Raw genomic sequence first — 16,670 nt, 5'->3', positions numbered from 1 at the left:
GCGGCAGGTGAAGTGTCTTGCCCAAGGACACAACGACCGAGACTCGTTGTGTCTTGTAACCTTCCGGTTACAAGACGAACTGCCAACTCTTTGAGCCACGATCGCCCCATTTTATTAGGAATCAAACATTTATGCTCCTTTTTTGTGACCATGGCACACTAAGGTTCAAGGCACAATTTCAATGGGGAACCTGTATTACTATTTACACCACACAGCCTCTATGTAATCTTACATATTATAACTGTTGGTGGAAACCTGCAATTTATTTCCACTATACCATTGCTCTAAAGACATTACCAACCTGAGGGTGAGTGTTCAACCTCAACACCAAGGCCCATGTCAAAGGCATTTTCCAGGGTGGCTTGAGGCACCTTTTGCATCTCATCAGATGTGCTGAAGCTCAGCGGATTGTCTTTGTTTTTATTAAAGTGTCCACCATCTTCCTCCACGCTAACGTCCGGTCTAACCAGCTGTTCCTCTTCAACCTCAGCTGGCTTTTCTTCAGGATCCGTTATTGTCAGGTTGTCATCGCTCTCGGCCTTTGGTATTTTGTCCAATTCTTCCTCAGCAATGTGTGGCACATCTTCTTTAACATTCAATTCCTGTTCATCTGAGATGGAAACATAGAGGAAAACCCCAATAATGCTTAAATTTAAGATTAAACATTTTAAATCTAGAACTAGCCTCTAGATTGCATGACATCTGCAGAGCAAAGACAAATTCATTATCATGAAAATCCGTTTTGGCTTTGTGAAAAAAGAATTATTCAAGTGAAATGCATTAGTAATATGAAATATAGTTATTTTTAACATTACAAGAAAGGGTTAGAGTTATTCTGAAATTCTAATCTCTTATGGATTTTCATAAACCCTTTCCTATGTCAACTCTCAAGATAAAGAAACACATTATGTCTCTTCACTATCAGCATGCAGCTGAGCTGTCCTTGTGGCCCACTGAAGAGCCAAAATACCCAGCGCCATCACTGGACAGTCACGTTATCAGTCTCCTAAAAGATTGACTTAGACTAATGTGTTTTCAGACCTCCTCAAATAGAAGTACATCAACAAATAGATAGGGATAACCCCAGAAAATCCACTACAGTGACCATCTGCTTAATGCTTAAGCTATACCTAAATTGGTATATTGAGTGAAAATGAAACCATTGGTTCAGAAAAACAAAACAGCAAACAAAGTGAGAGAAAAGATGGACAGTTTGGAATAGTTTCTCCTCTGTTATTGTTGTAAAATAGCTTTAAGAGTGTTTTTTCTGGATTGGAGTTTGAATAAAATAAGCAATTTGAGGTAAGTTCACTAAACTCTTGGGCCTTTTTGCAATTTTCTTACCTTTTAAAAAGTTATTTTTTTTTAATTTTCTGTAATGAAATTATGAACATATCCTTTTAATTTAGGTCAGAGTCTTATGTCACTGTGTTCACTGATAGTCAACTTATCTAAAATTTCACCTCAAAAAAGTTGATTTGACTAGCTGACTACACTGAAAAAACCTAGGGGAAGTTTCTGATGTCAAAGAGAATGAGAAGAAAACATGTTTTTCTTTCCCTTTGTGACCACAATTAATTGTTGTTAGGATGGTAGGAAAAGCAGGAAATCCTATCTTAACGGCTCCATTACTGTTGGGTGTGAACTGAACTCCCTTTTAGCGTGATGACAACACTATCTATTTATCTGGAAACAAGATGCTGGATATCTGCTTCGTCACAGTATCAAATTCTGCATTCACTTTGATTATAAACTGATGCAATGAACATATTTAATAGCACAACTGTCAATGTTTAAAGCAGAATAAGCAACCACAGAGACGTGTAAGCCTTTATGTACTCAAGATACTTCAAGTAATACAGATCAAACCCACCTTTCTCAGTGTCTGATGATAGTTCTAGTGCTAAAGGCGTGCTGTCACTGGCTGTTGAATATTTTTGCCGCAGGCTGAAAGCCAGCTCCTGAAAGTCGTCCAGTATTTCTGTTTCTTCGTCCAAATTACTTGTGTCCATATGGCGATCATAGTCGTGTTTAGTGTCCCGGCTATCAAGCATCTTCTCAATCTCGTCCAAGATAGTGTTCTCAGAGGCTTCCAGGATGCCTTCGAGCGCATTTTCAATGTCCTCTGTAGTACCCGTCTGTGACTGACGGGTAGCCTGAAACTCTATGTCCAGATCCATGAACATGGCCTCCAGTTTGAAGAGATTTTTTAGACCCAGAAGCTTTTGGACCTGCTCCATCTTCTCCTCTGTGAAGTGATCCCACAGCAGAGTCAGTCTCATTACGCTTTCGCTGTATTCTGGCTCTGGAGGTGACACGGTAGGTGGACTTGTTTCAGGCAAGGTTTTGTCTGACTGCGAGAACAAAAGCGCGTTTTCATCTTCAAGTAATTCTTCTCTCTCTTCATCGTTCTCCTCCTCCGCATCTGGAGTCTCATCTTCTTCCATCATCTCCCTTGTATGCAGTGCATCCTGAATCTCTGGCTCATCAACATGTAATTCTGCTTGACTGTTATTACTTCCTAAATCTGTCATTGAATCATCGGGTATCTGATTAGGCAGGCTGTCATTTACTACATTATCATCATCTCTGAGGTCTGAGTCACTGGACCTCTCATTAGCGGACAAGTCGAGGTGTTTTTCACTTTCGGTCATGTTTTCTTTTTCATCCACTGCACTCTCTAATTCCTGCTCTGCAGCAGCAATACTGTCTGGTATTGCTGCCTTATCCTCAGTGACATCTGGATCTTTGTGCACCTCCTGCTCGTCTTTGTCTTCAGCGATCTCTGAATCCTTGGGCTCCTCCTGCTCGTCTTTGTCTTCAGCGATCTCTGAATCCTTGGGCACCTCCTGCTCGTCTTTGTCTTCAGTGATCTCTGAATCCTTGGGCTCCTCCTGCTCGTCTTTGTCTTCAGTGATCTCTGAATCCTTGGGCACCTCCTGCTCGTCTTTGTCTTCAGTGGCTTCATGTGTGGTTTTTATATGTGTTACTTCAGCCTCATGGTTGTCTAAATTATTATCTTGTGGCAGTGGCTCCGTGGATATTCTCATCCCCTCCGTTAGATGCTCTATTTGATCCTCTGCTGATTTTTTGGTTTCATCCTGAGCTTCCTTATGTCCAGTGACTTCTACATCATTTTCATTCTTATCAGACAAAACTTTCTCTGAGTCACTGGTTCTTTCATTCACATCAGAATTATCAGATGTAGAATTCAAAGAATCTTGAAGAACTGGCTCCATGTTCTCTGAGTCCTTTGGGGATTTTACCGAGAGTGATTCATCATGGGTTTTTACATCCTCTTCCTCCTCGTCTTCCTCGTCCTCATCTTCCTCTTCATTCACTTTTTTTGCTGTCATGTCTACTCCAGTGACAGCTGAAAACACAGCGTCTCCGAGTGATGTCCACATATTCTTCTCCTCTGCTGTCTTTGGTCTATCCTCAGGTGTCAATGGCAGACTTTCAGGATTTTTAGGAGACTCCGGTGTTGGAGTGTTAGAGGATTCTCCTGAAAAAGACAGCAGTGGAGTTTCCTCTTTAGTATCACTATTATTTTTGGGCTGATCTTCCACATCCTCACTGTCGTCTTCTGGATTTGGTGTAACTTTCTTGGTGCTTTCTTCATCTGTTACAACAGCATCAAAAGTTGTCCCAAGGGTAGTTTTTAACTTGGGGATTGGCACTCGCTCATCATCATCGTCCTCTTCTTCTGAATTCACTTCTTGTGTGGTTATGTCTACTCCGGTGACAGCTGAAAACACAGCATCTCCGAGTGATGTCCACACGTTCTTTTCCTCTGCTGTCTTTGGTTTATCCTCAGGTGTCGCTGGTGGAGTTTCAGGCTTTTTAATAGAGTCAGATGCTGGAGTGTTGATGGATTCTTCTGAAAAAGACAGCAGTGGAGTTTCGTCTTTAGTATCAGTATTATTTTCGAGATGATCTTCCACATCTTCACTGTCCTCCTCTGTATACGGGGTAACTTTCTTGGTGGTGTCTTCATCTGTGATCACAGCATCGAAAGTTGTCCCAAGGGTCGTTTTTAACTTAGGGATTTCCACAGATGGTTGAGTGTTGATGGAGTCTTCTGAAAAAGAGAACAGTGGAGTTTCTTCTTTAACATTAGTGCCACTTTCTGGATGGTTTTCCACGTCTACACTCTCCTCCTCTTCTTCATATGGGGTAATTTTCTTGGTGATTTCTTCATCGGTGACGGTGGCATCAAAAGTTGGACCAATGGTCGTTTTCAACTCAGGGATTTGAACTCCTTCAGAAGATGGGACTGGTTCGCTTTTTGAAACAAAATCATCTTTGGGCACAGACTCTACTTCAGATTTTGTGGGTGTATCTTTGGTTTCCCTCTTTTCTGACAAGTTTTCAGGGACAGACTCTGGTACATGTTTTTCCTTAACCTCTTCAGCTTCTGTAGCATCACGTGCAACTTCTGCATTGGACTCCATTATGTTTTGTAAAGGTGTTTCAGCTGACTGATCAAGAACGGCTGAAGAGGCACTTTGATCATTAGGGGCTTTATGAAACTCCTCCAAGTTATCATGATGCTCAGTTTTTTTTTCACTCTGAGCTACTTCTTCTCCTGTTTCTATTGCTTCTGCTGCTTGGACTTGGTAAGATGTTTTGTTGTTTTTGCTATCATTCTCCTCTGCTGACAAGCCAAGGAGCAAATCTACATCATAATTATCAAACTTGTCAAATCCAGTGTCAAAACAGACAAAATCTGTTTCCTGAGAAGAGATAAAAAAAATTTAAAAATTACATCTTACTATCTGTGGTAGTCACACGTGGATTATCTTCTTATATATTTCCATACCTCAGCTGGAACTTCATATTCGTTATCAGTATAAATGTGGTTAACTGCCAGAAGGTCTTTTGGGAAATAGCCAAAGTGGCTTCCAACCTATTGCGAGAGAACATGTTCAGGATTTTAACTACACAAATTAAATCCAGAGCTCAATAAATATGTGCTATAGTATACTTACACTTCCGGCCCATATGTCAGGCCTTCTTCCTGACAGCTTGTAATATACATAGACGGTTTCAGATTTCTTGAAAGACAAGAACCGACAATCAGGTCCTGAGAAATCATTCACAGCTTTCCCCCGACACAGCAGCACTGAAAAAAACAAAACAAAAAACAAAGGGTAAGAATGGCTTATTCAAAGATTTTATTTGTTTTGGGCTTAGTTCAAGTCACCTGACACCAAGAAGCTGAGTTTGAATCCACTGCAGGCTAAGGCCGCTGTGTGGTGCTTTCATATTGTCCGGTGAGTTTTCTAGAAACTACTTCTTGATGACAGAAACCCCCAGGTTTATTTGCGTCTCAGGCTAGAATCGAACCAGCAATCTTTTGCTTGACAAGCCAACATGTAAAGCACTTGGTGATTCTATATTGGCCATAAGTGTGAATGGTTCGTCAGGCCTCCGATAGACCATCTGGAATGGACTGCACCCCAAATATGATCCTGAATTGGATATGCAGAAGAAACTGGTTGGATGGGTTCTTGGATGCACCAGATGTAAAACACCAGGCTAAAGCTGATGTTTATACTAAGCATTCAACCCTTAGCTGAAACCAGTAATTTTGGTTTGTTGTCATTTCCTACAGCCTGTCGTGTCAGAGAAACAAAGACATCTTAACATAAACAATAACTAATACTTACAGCTGAATGTGCATATCAGTCAACAAGAGGGATGATAGCATACAGGGTCAGTAATTCTTGTACTTATCTGTTGGCAGTTTTCTCCTGTTATGTTGTTAGGTATTTATTCCACACATCTCACTGGACAACTACATTTTAACTACAACATACTTAACTGATGTAAAGCTAAATAACAGAAATGTATGTTGCCACTTTAACAACACGTACATTAGAAAAATAAGCCCAAAACTGATGCACAAAAAGCAGAAAAGGTGAAGCTTTAACTATGATTCAAGTATTAGCTACTAACCACTGTCTTAAATTTTGTATTTCACTCAGACTTCTTCCTGAGTGGCTGAGTTTCAGCTCTGACTTGTGTTTTATGAGTTACAGTGTGTGATATTTACTGTTTTATGAGTCAAAATTAGCTCCCCCTGATGATAAGTCAACAATAAAAATACGTTCTTATCACCTATAGATGACTTTGCGGTTGTGGTTAACAATTGCTAAATGAATATTCTGTATTGTAAGTAAAACTGCTGCGTGTCCTGCACTGAATGTGCCTGTACCTTAAGTCTTGCACTGAATGTAGAGGTTAAGAGTTAGGAGGCAGGGTAAAAATGTAAACTTTGCTAGCTAGAAGCGTTACAGAAGCATATTAATTTGTGGCATGGATTTGTGGGATTGGGCAAAGCAGCCCAATCCCACAAATCCAGATGAGAGTGAGGCAAATGTGGCTGAACACTATAAACACCGGGGCTTTAACTTCACCTAGCACCTTTACCCCGAACATTAGCAGAGCGAGCCGGCCGGTGGCTAATTAGCTGCTAACCTTAGCTTCCACTATCCGGGAGCGAGGCAGGCCGAAGCTGACAGGCACCCAGCCAACATGGGCTGCATCGAAACCAGTAATCCTACCCAGCCAAATGATTAATGTTAATGTTTGCTTATCCTGTTTTCACTGGGCATCACACAGGTAAACAGCATCACAACAATTGCAAGAGGAGATCAAGGTCGCAAATATCGACCGGCAACAGGTCAAGAGATAAAGGCAGTTTATGGCTGTAGTATCGGGTTGGTGCGAAGACGCATCAGAGAAACCCCCCTGAGATAATAGTTGGAAAGCCAGCGGACTTACTGCTGCACTCCATATCGGCGCATCTCTTAATGTCGGAGAACCTTCTCTCCAGGGCTGCGGCTGACATAAAGTTAAATAAAAGTAATAAAAAGCCCTGTCGGTAAACGTGTTTTGCTGCCATGCTGGCAGTTTCTGTTGACTGGATTGACTCCGCTGCTGCTGCTGGAGCATGAGCACTGGGCAGCAGGAGCCGACACGTCAGCACAGCAGATCCGGCTGGGTGTAGGCTCAGGATCGCTTTTCACAGGATGCATGATTGGATGTGTCTGCTTCATGTGGCCGTGGTGGAGGAAAAAAAAAAAAAACAACAACAAAAAAAAAAAAGAAAAGAAAAGAAAAAATGAAGCAGATGCAGTAATAAAGGAGGCTTATCATTTAGTCTAGTGCATGCGCATATTTTCCTCCGAATTTAAAAAAAGGGTTTCCTTATCATGCATACTTGACTATTGGGCATATTTGACTACTACAGTGGAAAGACAACCAAAAATGGTATATGAATAACTAATGCATAAATGCTTTTGATTTATCGTTTAGCACGAAATGACCGTCATAAAAAGTTAACTGATGCCTATTCTGTGCCTCAGTTAACTTTGCATATGTGCGCTTATAGGAGCAGTATCTATGCTGTGATTAATGAGGATGATCCTGCATTGCAGTTGTGCTTTACACTTTATTGCCGGCTGGGAAAATCATGTACATCACTGCTTTGTGTATGCTGAATATCTCTGTAGTAGTTTTTTTTTTTTTTTTAAATATACAAATATATCTGCTGTTGATTGCTCCTTCATATTGGTGTCTTGATAACTTGTCCTGATCTTATTATCTTAATAGATTCCATTGTTTGCCTGTGGCAGGGATGTTTCCAAGATCTTTTAAATAGGCGGGCACAGAGAGGGTAAAAAACAAAGGCGGTGTCGCCCATTGGAAATCTATTATTTGAAAAGAAATAAATAAATAGAGTGGAGAGAACACTGGGCATGATTTTCAGGCTCATGTGAATCCCTCTGCCCTCATAAAAATGGAATCTTATTATATTTTTATTATGAGCATTTATTTAACCAATGATGGAAATTAATGAGATTAACAGCAAACCTGTGCAATGACAGGGAGAAGATGTAAACACCGCACAAAAGAGCCCTGCCAGGTGTTTAGTAGCACTAACCACTGAGCCTCTTTGCTGAGGAAAAGTGGCACTACACAAGATCCTGATAATTGTTTTCTACTAAGTAACTATTCTGAAAAGAGGTAAAAGAAAATTTTAGACCCCGTATAATATAGTTATAATCCTACCCTTGTGGGTTGATCATCTGGCTCCATCTAATCCTGTCCCTTGCATCCTCCTCTGTCACCTTTGCATGTCTTCCCTCACTACATTTACTTGTCACTCACTACATCACTTGTCCAGCATATCTGCCCCTCCTCTGCACATGTCCAAACCATCTCAACCTTGTCCCTTTAACTTTGTCTAGAGTCTCCCAATGAAATATGAGCATCTTCAACTCTGCAACCTTCAGCTCTGCCTCCTGTCTTTTTGTCAGGACCAACATCTCCTAACCATACATCATAGCAGATCTCACTAACATATTCTAAACCTGCCGTTTTACTCTTGCTGCTATCCTTCTGAGTGAAAGATAATAAGGAACTAAATCTTTATAATAAATGGTGTGGAGTAAAAAGTTCAGTATTTCATAACTAAATATTTTTGGAGTAATGGTAAAAACAAACAAACAAACAAACAATGTAAAAAGTTACAAAATAATGTATTTTATACACTGCCCATGTTTAATATAAATAAAAGCGTAGAGAAAGTAAAGTGGAGAGGGTAAACAATATCCTTGTTTTTCCTCTTTTTTTTCTTGAACGCAGCATTTTATAGAAACACAAAAGCGGAAATATCTGTAAACAGGAGTCATTTTTGTAAGGTTTCTTCGCTTCAATTCAGAGGAGGAAGGAGAAAAGTATTTGCCCCGCCCTTTCCGGGTACAGCAGCCAATGGCAGCGTAGCTTCCTACTGTACTTCTTAGCTGCTAAAGCATGGCGGTCAAAAACAACGCGTGGAAGTCACAGTAATCAACAACATAGCAATCCGTTGCATTATATTAATTTTCAAGAGTAACAACAGCAATGCTCGTTGGATAGGACGTTAGCTCTCTGATGCAGGTAGCTGTTAACATCGGTACGGAGGATAAACACTTTTCTCCAGAAAAGTCTGAGCAAACTTAAAACTGGTGGGTAAGTCAGAAGAAAACAGACCGTTTTTTTGTTGCTTTTGTGGAAAAATGTTCATTTCTTGATATCTTAAAACTTAAAGTTGTAGTTTTTCGCTGGCCTCTAAATAAGCCGTTGTGAAGAAAGCTAGTGAGTTAGCATCAAATACAGGTGCAAAGAATAGCTCTGCACTAACAAGACTGTAATAACACTGGTATATCCCATGTGTAGATGTCCAAAGTTTTATCAATTGCACATTGCCAACTCTAGTATAAAGCGACCAATTATATTATGAACGTTTTTGAAGCGGTCTTGCTCTAATACACATCACTGAACTATTGGCAAGCACACCTGTTTAAATGTGCAAATATTTCAGCCTCTACTAAGTATTGAATACTTTTATTTTGTCGGTTACCTTCTCAGGAAGTGTAGTACACAGACACAAGTAAAGTCCTAAAGTGAGTGTTTTTGTCTTTAAAACAGCAGTAATGCTTCTATGTTCTCATACCCAACGTTTTTAAGCTACTGGGTACGTTGTTCCAAACATTTCTATAGTGGATTCAAGCTGCCTGATTTGATCTTGTGTCTGTATGCAAGCCCAGATTGACTGTTTTTTCTTTTTCTTTCAAAAATGACTCTGGCAATATACAGTGCTTAACAAATTTATTAGGGTTTATGCCACAGCCACCCTAAATTATATTTATTTTCTGATTAAGATGTCAAATTACAGTTATTTACTACTTCTGTTTGCTCCCTAACCAGAAGAAAATAGCTCAGCTCAACTTTGGGTATACAAAGTGAATTCAGTTTGTTATTTGACTAATAAATAACAAATGTACTTTTTAGTTTAAACAAGTTTTTGATAATTTCTAACATTTTTTTTTACAACATAAATTAATTAAGCACTGCATGTTTGGAGTAATTATCATGTTGCACAATAAATTTGGGAGCCATCAGATACCTTTCTGTATGTGGATGAGAATCCAAAGTATCTAAGATCTTTGCATGATACGGTTTGGTTTAGCGTTGTGGGGGCAAAATACTAACCCCAAGTTGCTCTCCGGTGCATCCATCAGAGTATGAATGCGTGTGAAGTTTAGATAGAAAGCACTTACAGGGAAAGACCATAGAAAAAGTGTTTGTGTGAATGGGTGAATGAGGCAAGTTGTGTAAAGCATTTTGAGTGCTCAGATAGAGTAGTAGTGCTATGTAAGAACCAGTTCATTTACCATTTTGATAGACAATTTTTAGTGCAGTAGCACTGTGGTGTAATTGGAATTTGTTGTCATGCATATCTTTAAATAAGTTTTCATGAAACAGTGACACTAATGGTGCCTGTTTTTGATTGCTTTGTTTTATATAATAATACGTACCTTTTAAAAAGGAAGAAAAATACATTTATGTATTTGTTACTAATTTTCTTCTTGCAGATGAGCCGGTTAAAGTATCCTGACTGAGTCTAACTGCTGTGCAGATTATGGATGACTTAGAAAGAGAGCTGGAGCCTCACATTGGCTTAGAGAATGACTCTGACTCCTCAGAGGACAACTCTTCAAAAGGAGAGAAGAAATCAAAGTTCCCTCTGGTTAAACCCATTTATGGAGGTGGGTTGTACAGAATTTCCATAAATAAATTTTTCTGTTAGACAGCAGAGGACATATTAGATGCAAGACGTATTGCTCACTGATCAATGTATGGTACACTGTTTGCTGGCTTCTGCATAGTCCTGGATTTTACATTATAGAAAAGTTTTGTCAGAGGTAATTAAGAAATAATTTCTTTACTTTAATGTGAAATAAAAATGTTTTATTTCTTTATTAAGACAAATTTATATTTGTATCAAAAATGTTTCTATCAGCCTCACAAATCCAATGTTGTCTGAGGTTTGGAACTCATACCTTTCATCTTCAGATCAGACTCAACAGAATGGGTTTCGCCGGACCACCAGCATGTGTCGGGAGCGCATCAGAGAAGCCATGCTGCACCACAGATGGGAGGAGGCAGCAGAATATATGGTGTACTACCCCCAAATTTTAGAAGACAGAAATCTTTTCACAGCGCAGCCATCTAAGGAGGTAGATTTTAGAATTCCTTTGGTCATATATCCATTCATATGGACGTATGAGCCACATAATTGCACACAGTTGTACACCACAGCATGAATGATTTCTCTCCGAGGCTGTAAAAGAGGAATTACTTCCATAAAGGCCCTAAACTTAATAGTTTTACAGTTGTTTAGTCAAAGTGCAGGAGTACAAGATGTAGAATTAATGAAGACTTGTTTAAACACTCAGCTTTAAACACTGCATTCATTTTCATCCTTGACGTTAATGCTCTCTTTGAAATTTCAGTTTATTTGGAGAACTGCCACTGAGATCTTTCACCATCATCCCAACTCAACAATGGAAGATTACAACACCATCTATGAGCGAATGAAGCATTCGGGATTTAGACATTACCTAATGGTACTTCAACTAATAAAAGTGGCCGCAGTGCAGTTTTCATGTGAATCTGCATATTTTTTTTTCTTATGAGGCGTTGTCATTTTGTGTTTCTAGATTTCTCTGGAACATTCCTTCCACCTCCTGCTCCACCAGCAGATTGAAGATGCAAAGCGGCATCTTGCTAGCGCTGAGAGTTGGAGGCACGGGAAAGAGACAGCAGCTCAGATTCAGAATATTAAACTGATCCAGGCGTACAGGGGCCTGCTGGATTATATCATCTGGTCTGACAAAAAGTCCACAAGCTCCAGCAGCGGTAAGGCAACACGCAGCATAACAGCCCAGAACATGCATTATTTAGGTTTCTCAGTAAGAGGCGTGTAGGAGGCTCGTTTGAAGTCACACTGCCACCTACAGGTCAGACATGGGAACTGCGTGTTTGACAGAGCAATTCAAATTCATTATGTTGGGGAAAAATGTGTTTGTGTGTGAAAACCTGTATGTCTGGACTCACATCTTTGATGTTTGGTGCTCTCTTTTTCAGATTATTATGAATCTGATTCCAATCAAACCATGCAAAACTACTTCAGGCAAGCGTCAGTGAATCTTGAGGAGATTTTGAAAAATCCAGGCGTCTGGGATTGTTTCATACTGAGATATGTTGAGGTAAATACTCCTTCCTTCCTTTGTTTCCTTCATCCGTTCATTTTTTTTTCTGCTTATCCAATTCAGGATCACAGGGGCGCTGAAGCATATCATATTGTATTTATGACTGTGTTTTTGTTACCTCTCTTGTGAAGCACTTTGTGACATCTGTCTGTGAAAAGTGCTATATAAATAACATTTTACTTACTTACTGAAGACGCTTCTCGGATGAGAGGTGAAACATCTTCAAGCAACTTAAAGAAGTCCAGACGCTTTTCTTTCCAAGCTCCTTAGACTACGATGACCTGGATGACTGAGAACCTCCACAGACATACTTACTTACTAATCACACTGTGAAATACTAGAGCTTATGGATGCTACCAGCATCCATGGTTGACCAGCTTTGCGTTTTCCTACAAAATAAGCTGTAAGGCATTCTCTGGTGGACGTTAGGTGGACTCTGACATGCTAACATAACATCCATAACAAGATGGATCAAGGACATTGTGGGGAAATCTGGAGCTACAGTTGAAAAACAAAGCAGACAGTTTTGACTTTTTCTCCTTGGCTCTGGACCAGAGCTTTGATATCAGTGACATAGCCCAGTTAGTTCTCTTTACATGGGATAAAAAAGAGTTTAAGATTACAAAGGAGCTGGCAGCAGCGCACTCAGTGAAACCAGGGCAAGATTTGTTCACTGACGTAACCACATGGTTGGATAGACAATCAATAGGTCTCCAAACCTGAGAGGAAAAATGTTGGTATTCTGAAGTGGATACAAGATAAAGTGTTTGAAATACACCTGTGAGTGGAATTGGTACTTTTCCATTGTGTTGTACAGCAGGAAGCATTTTATAATTCAGTGCTAAAAATTAACAATGTTGTAACTAAAATAGTTAAAACGTAGTCAGGGAAAGAGCACTGAACCAGAGACCGTTTGTTGCATATTTGGAGGAACAGTAGACTGTGGTGCGAGACTACCACTTGGTTGTCAGGTGGCTCAGCCTGGGCAAAGTGCTAAAGTTCAGGACCTGACAGCAGAAATTAAAGAGTTTTGTAAAAAGAAAAGAAAGGAAATGGACGGCAGATCTAACATTTGCTGTTGACGTGACTGTACTTTGTATTTTAACCTCATACACTGAATCTGTCTTTAATTCACTTGTTCAAAGTCATAACAGACTAGATTTCCTCTCCCTGAAAGAGAAAAAAGAACTGAAAAATTGCAGATGAATAATTAAACGACAAGCACAACATCAGTGGCACCTTGTATAAAGTTGAAAGTCTTTGAAATGTTGCATAGAAATGTGCATTTTGTTTACAGATGTTTTTTTTAGTAATGTTGCTTAAACGTTAATAAAACGTTGGTGTTTTTCATGACTTAATTCTATCCTCTGCTTTTATCAGTAGCAGTTGATAAAGAGATCAAATTAATGCAGTAACACATAGCCTCTTTCTGTTTGTCACATGTTGCCCTGTTTATAGGTTTGTTGTTGTTTAGCGTAAGGAAAATATTAGTACTGATTACATGACTGTTGTTTTATTTTTTTGGCAGATGCTCGAGTTTTATGAGCATCATAAGGAGGCTCTGCAAGTCCTGAATGACTATGCGTATGACAGCAATTTCCCACCCAATCCCAATGCGCATGTCTACCTCTACCAGTATTTAAAGCGACAAGGTGCTTCGGAGAAGAGACTGATGAAAGTGTTGAAGGTAAAGCTGCGTATGAAACTCACTGTAATTAATTACTATTTCAATCAGTGCTTTAAAGATGTCTCAAAAATGGAATTTAAATTGGAATCTAGGTGTTCAAATGGTATTAATGATTAATATTTGATAGTTTGTGTATTGAGGGAAAACTGGAGTGATCCCTGTTAAACTTCACACTGAATAAGGTTTTAAATTAGCTGTTATTAGATTTAAAGCTATGTGGACAAAAATGAAAAGACACACTGTATCCAGTTCAGTTTCAAAAGCTTAAAATGTCCATTTGTTTTGCTGTAGGTCCTCCATGCATTGGTCCCCAGCCATGAGTTGATGCTGGAGTATAGCTCTCTCCTGCTTCAGTCAGGTAAAAGGGAATTAAATATGGATTTAAATGTCTATCATTGGCCAAATAAAGTTCAGTCTTGCTGCAAAATTGATGATAAGCAGAATTAAAATCTGTAAAGTAAATGTATAGAAAAGTTATTTACAGCTAGCTGTTCGGTTTTGACAGTACTAAATGGGTAATGTTAGTTCCTTTGTTTGATTTCTCCAAGGTTGGAGTTGTGTCTCTAAATCATACTTTTTCTCATGTAATAAAAAAATATATGATTTTTGCTCTTTAAGAGAAACAAAGTGACACCCAGAAAGCTTTGGGAGTTGTCCTGGAAATGCTGGACTTCAATTGCTGGGGGAGCAACCTGGAAGTGTGGATCCGTTTAAAGGCAGTGATCCAAAAGCTTCAAAATCAGTATGTGTGGGTTTTTAAGTTATATTTTTAATTCAGCTTGAAACAGATCATACTTTATTATTGTTTCTTACTGTTGCGTAATGTTAACAGAGTAGACTGGGAGAACATTGTCTGTGAAAAGATGGCTGAAAGAAAAGACTGGTGGCTTGCGCTGCACTTCACGAGCTTCCATGCCACGAAAGACTCAAAGGAGAAGCCCGAGCTTTTTGAAGTGAAAGCTTCGCTGACAAAAATCCTTTGCCCAGGTTGGTTTGTGTTCATTTTAGTGGAATTAATTCTGAAAATGATGTCTTGACATAGATCTCATGACTAATTAGTAATTTTTATGATTTAATCACAATTTTTAAAGGAAAAATGAAAAAAGCAATCTTGCTCAGTTTTCTAAAATGTTAATATTTTCCGCTTTTGTTAGTTTACTGCGATAGTGACTTAAATAGTTTACAGTTTTGGATTGCCAGGTAGTTGTGCGAATAATTACTGGCAAATGTTGAGTATAATAGCAACAAAAAATGACAACAAATAAATGTTTTGGTGCAAAATGAGATTATCAAGCATGCCGACACTGTCACTATAATCTGCTTTAAATGTTGCAATAGGACAAAGTCAGTGTACTATCACTCTGCTATCCCCCCCCCCCCCCCCTTCTGCTCAATAAAATGCTTTATATTATGTAAAACAGCAGCAACTTTGTCATGTGCTAAAAGCTCACAGTAAAAGCTGTACATTTACTCTCTGTCTTCTTGTATTTTGTGTATTTTCTTTTCACAGACCGACCACTGAAGTATAGCGTGAATGGCTCACAGGTGAAGGGCAAAGCTGAGACAAAGAAAAGAAAAGGAAGAAGATATTAAAGCTCCATTTTGTTAAATGTTAACTAAAGGTCCTCCAGCAGATTGTGACGTTCCCAAAATCGTGAGCAAATTGTGCCTAGATTTACTTTCTCCACTGTGTGGAGCTCTTGTTCTGCATTTTCGCACTGGGTATCTGGAGGGTATGATCACCTAATTTTGAAAAGTGTACCTCTGACTCTTAGTGTTCATGTCCGATTTATGGTTTCTATGAACATTGTTTTATACTGACCTCAGCAAACCTTTGAGTGTTAAATTCATAAGCATTAGTAGTGTATGTATGTCGCACAGAGCTCAGAGGAGTTTCTCTCTGACAGCTTTGTTGACGTGTCAGAAGACCCATCATCACAAACCTTTGAGCAGCGTGTTGTGAGGACGTTTAAGGAAGACAGACTCGCTGGCAGGTGGTTGCTGCTACACTCTTCCGTTTTTTAGTCGTTTAATGCAAAAGTGTGTTGACTTTGCTTATAATTGACTTGTGTTTATATTTACACCCATACAACGAATTCATCCATGTCAACCTTTTCATATCAAAAGGCTCCACTTAAACTCACCCACTTAGTGCTTCATTTTTTCTATTCTCTGTCTATAAAGATAAATACTTCTGTTCCTATGAATCTAGTATCAGGGCATGTTTCTGGCCTTCAAATCCTGGCGTTGCTCTTGACTCCTTTGCACTGAACCATGAAATAAACTCTTGCATTCAGCAGCATGCCAATTTAATAAGTGAAAGTGTTTGTAATGATTCTGTTTCGGCTTGCCACAGCGTTGGCCATGCAGCAGCTCAGTCAGCCGTACTGTATATGTGTGTTGCTTTGCAGTCATTACATAAACCAGAGCCCAAAGCACTTGCCTAACCACAGGAGCAGCTGCACAACGGATCTGGGAATACGTAAGACATGTTGTTTGAAAATTCAAAACTCGGGCAGTAGCAAGGAGAATCAAGTCAGTAAACGGTCACTTCTTTGGTCTCTGTCCTGTTTGTGACCTCTTTAAAGCTTTTTTCCCCCAGTGTTTTTCAAATTTTTTTTAATCTACGCAGATGTTCACAGCTGAAGCAGTCATTTTTCTGCCCTGGAGATGCTCTGTAGGGACTTTGGTTGAAGGTTAAAAGGGCAGTTTTCTTTTTTTTTTTGTCCAGGGATTGAATTGTTCCCCGACAAATCATTTTTCTCATCTGTTCTCATGCACCTGGTCTCTTCTGACTTTAATTTCTCCTTAAATCTTAGCAGCTGGAGCAGTCCCAACTTAGAGATCATCTAGAGTAACAAACAGAAAGCATCCTT

At 39.4% G+C, this 16,670-nt stretch overlaps 2 protein-coding genes across 5 annotated transcripts in view; one reads left to right on the top strand and one right to left on the bottom strand.

Annotated features, from left to right (window-relative positions):
• Positions 1–6,969, bottom strand: part of mia3 (MIA SH3 domain ER export factor 3) — a 20,810-nt gene extending 13,841 nt beyond the window's left edge. The window contains exons 1-5 of one of the 2 annotated variants that reach the window (XM_087852649.1): positions 6,790–6,969; positions 4,992–5,125; positions 4,823–4,909; positions 1,874–4,736; positions 302–610 (exon numbers count right to left, since the gene is read on the bottom strand). In XM_087852649.1, coding sequence (XP_087708775.1) covers positions 302–610; positions 1,874–4,736; positions 4,823–4,909; positions 4,992–5,125; positions 6,790–6,910 — 3,514 coding nt within the window. In that variant the 5' untranslated portion in view covers positions 6,911–6,969. The remainder of the gene's footprint in view (positions 1–301; positions 611–1,873; positions 4,737–4,822; positions 4,910–4,991; positions 5,126–6,789) is intronic. The other variant, XM_087852650.1, reaches the window with a different exon arrangement.
• taf1a (TATA box binding protein (TBP)-associated factor, RNA polymerase I, A) overlaps positions 1–16,670 on the top strand; it is a 21,151-nt gene extending 4,481 nt beyond the window's left edge. Inside the window, exons 1-11 of one of the 3 annotated variants that reach the window (XM_035908430.2) lie at positions 8,815–9,017; positions 10,428–10,601; positions 10,909–11,072; positions 11,349–11,462; positions 11,556–11,754; positions 11,983–12,104; positions 13,636–13,794; positions 14,086–14,152; positions 14,413–14,536; positions 14,627–14,781; positions 15,305–16,670. In XM_035908430.2, coding sequence (XP_035764323.2) covers positions 10,475–10,601; positions 10,909–11,072; positions 11,349–11,462; positions 11,556–11,754; positions 11,983–12,104; positions 13,636–13,794; positions 14,086–14,152; positions 14,413–14,536; positions 14,627–14,781; positions 15,305–15,387 — 1,314 coding nt within the window. In that variant the 5' untranslated portion in view covers positions 8,815–9,017; positions 10,428–10,474 and the 3' untranslated portion in view covers positions 15,388–16,670. Of the gene's footprint in view, positions 1–8,814; positions 9,022–10,427; positions 10,602–10,908; positions 11,073–11,348; positions 11,463–11,555; positions 11,755–11,982; positions 12,105–13,635; positions 13,795–14,085; positions 14,153–14,412; positions 14,537–14,626; positions 14,782–15,304 lie in introns of those variants that run through there. The other 2 variants (XM_006792580.3, XM_006792581.3) reach the window with 2 other exon arrangements.

This window comes from Neolamprologus brichardi, chromosome 15 (assembly GCF_056152115.1).
Source record: "Neolamprologus brichardi isolate AB-2024 chromosome 15, ASM5615211v1, whole genome shotgun sequence".
In the NCBI taxonomy this organism is placed as follows: Eukaryota; Metazoa; Chordata; class Actinopteri; order Cichliformes; family Cichlidae; genus Neolamprologus; species Neolamprologus brichardi.
The sequence above is the reverse complement of the archived record's forward strand: the minus strand, read 5'-3'. Positions and strand labels throughout refer to the sequence as shown.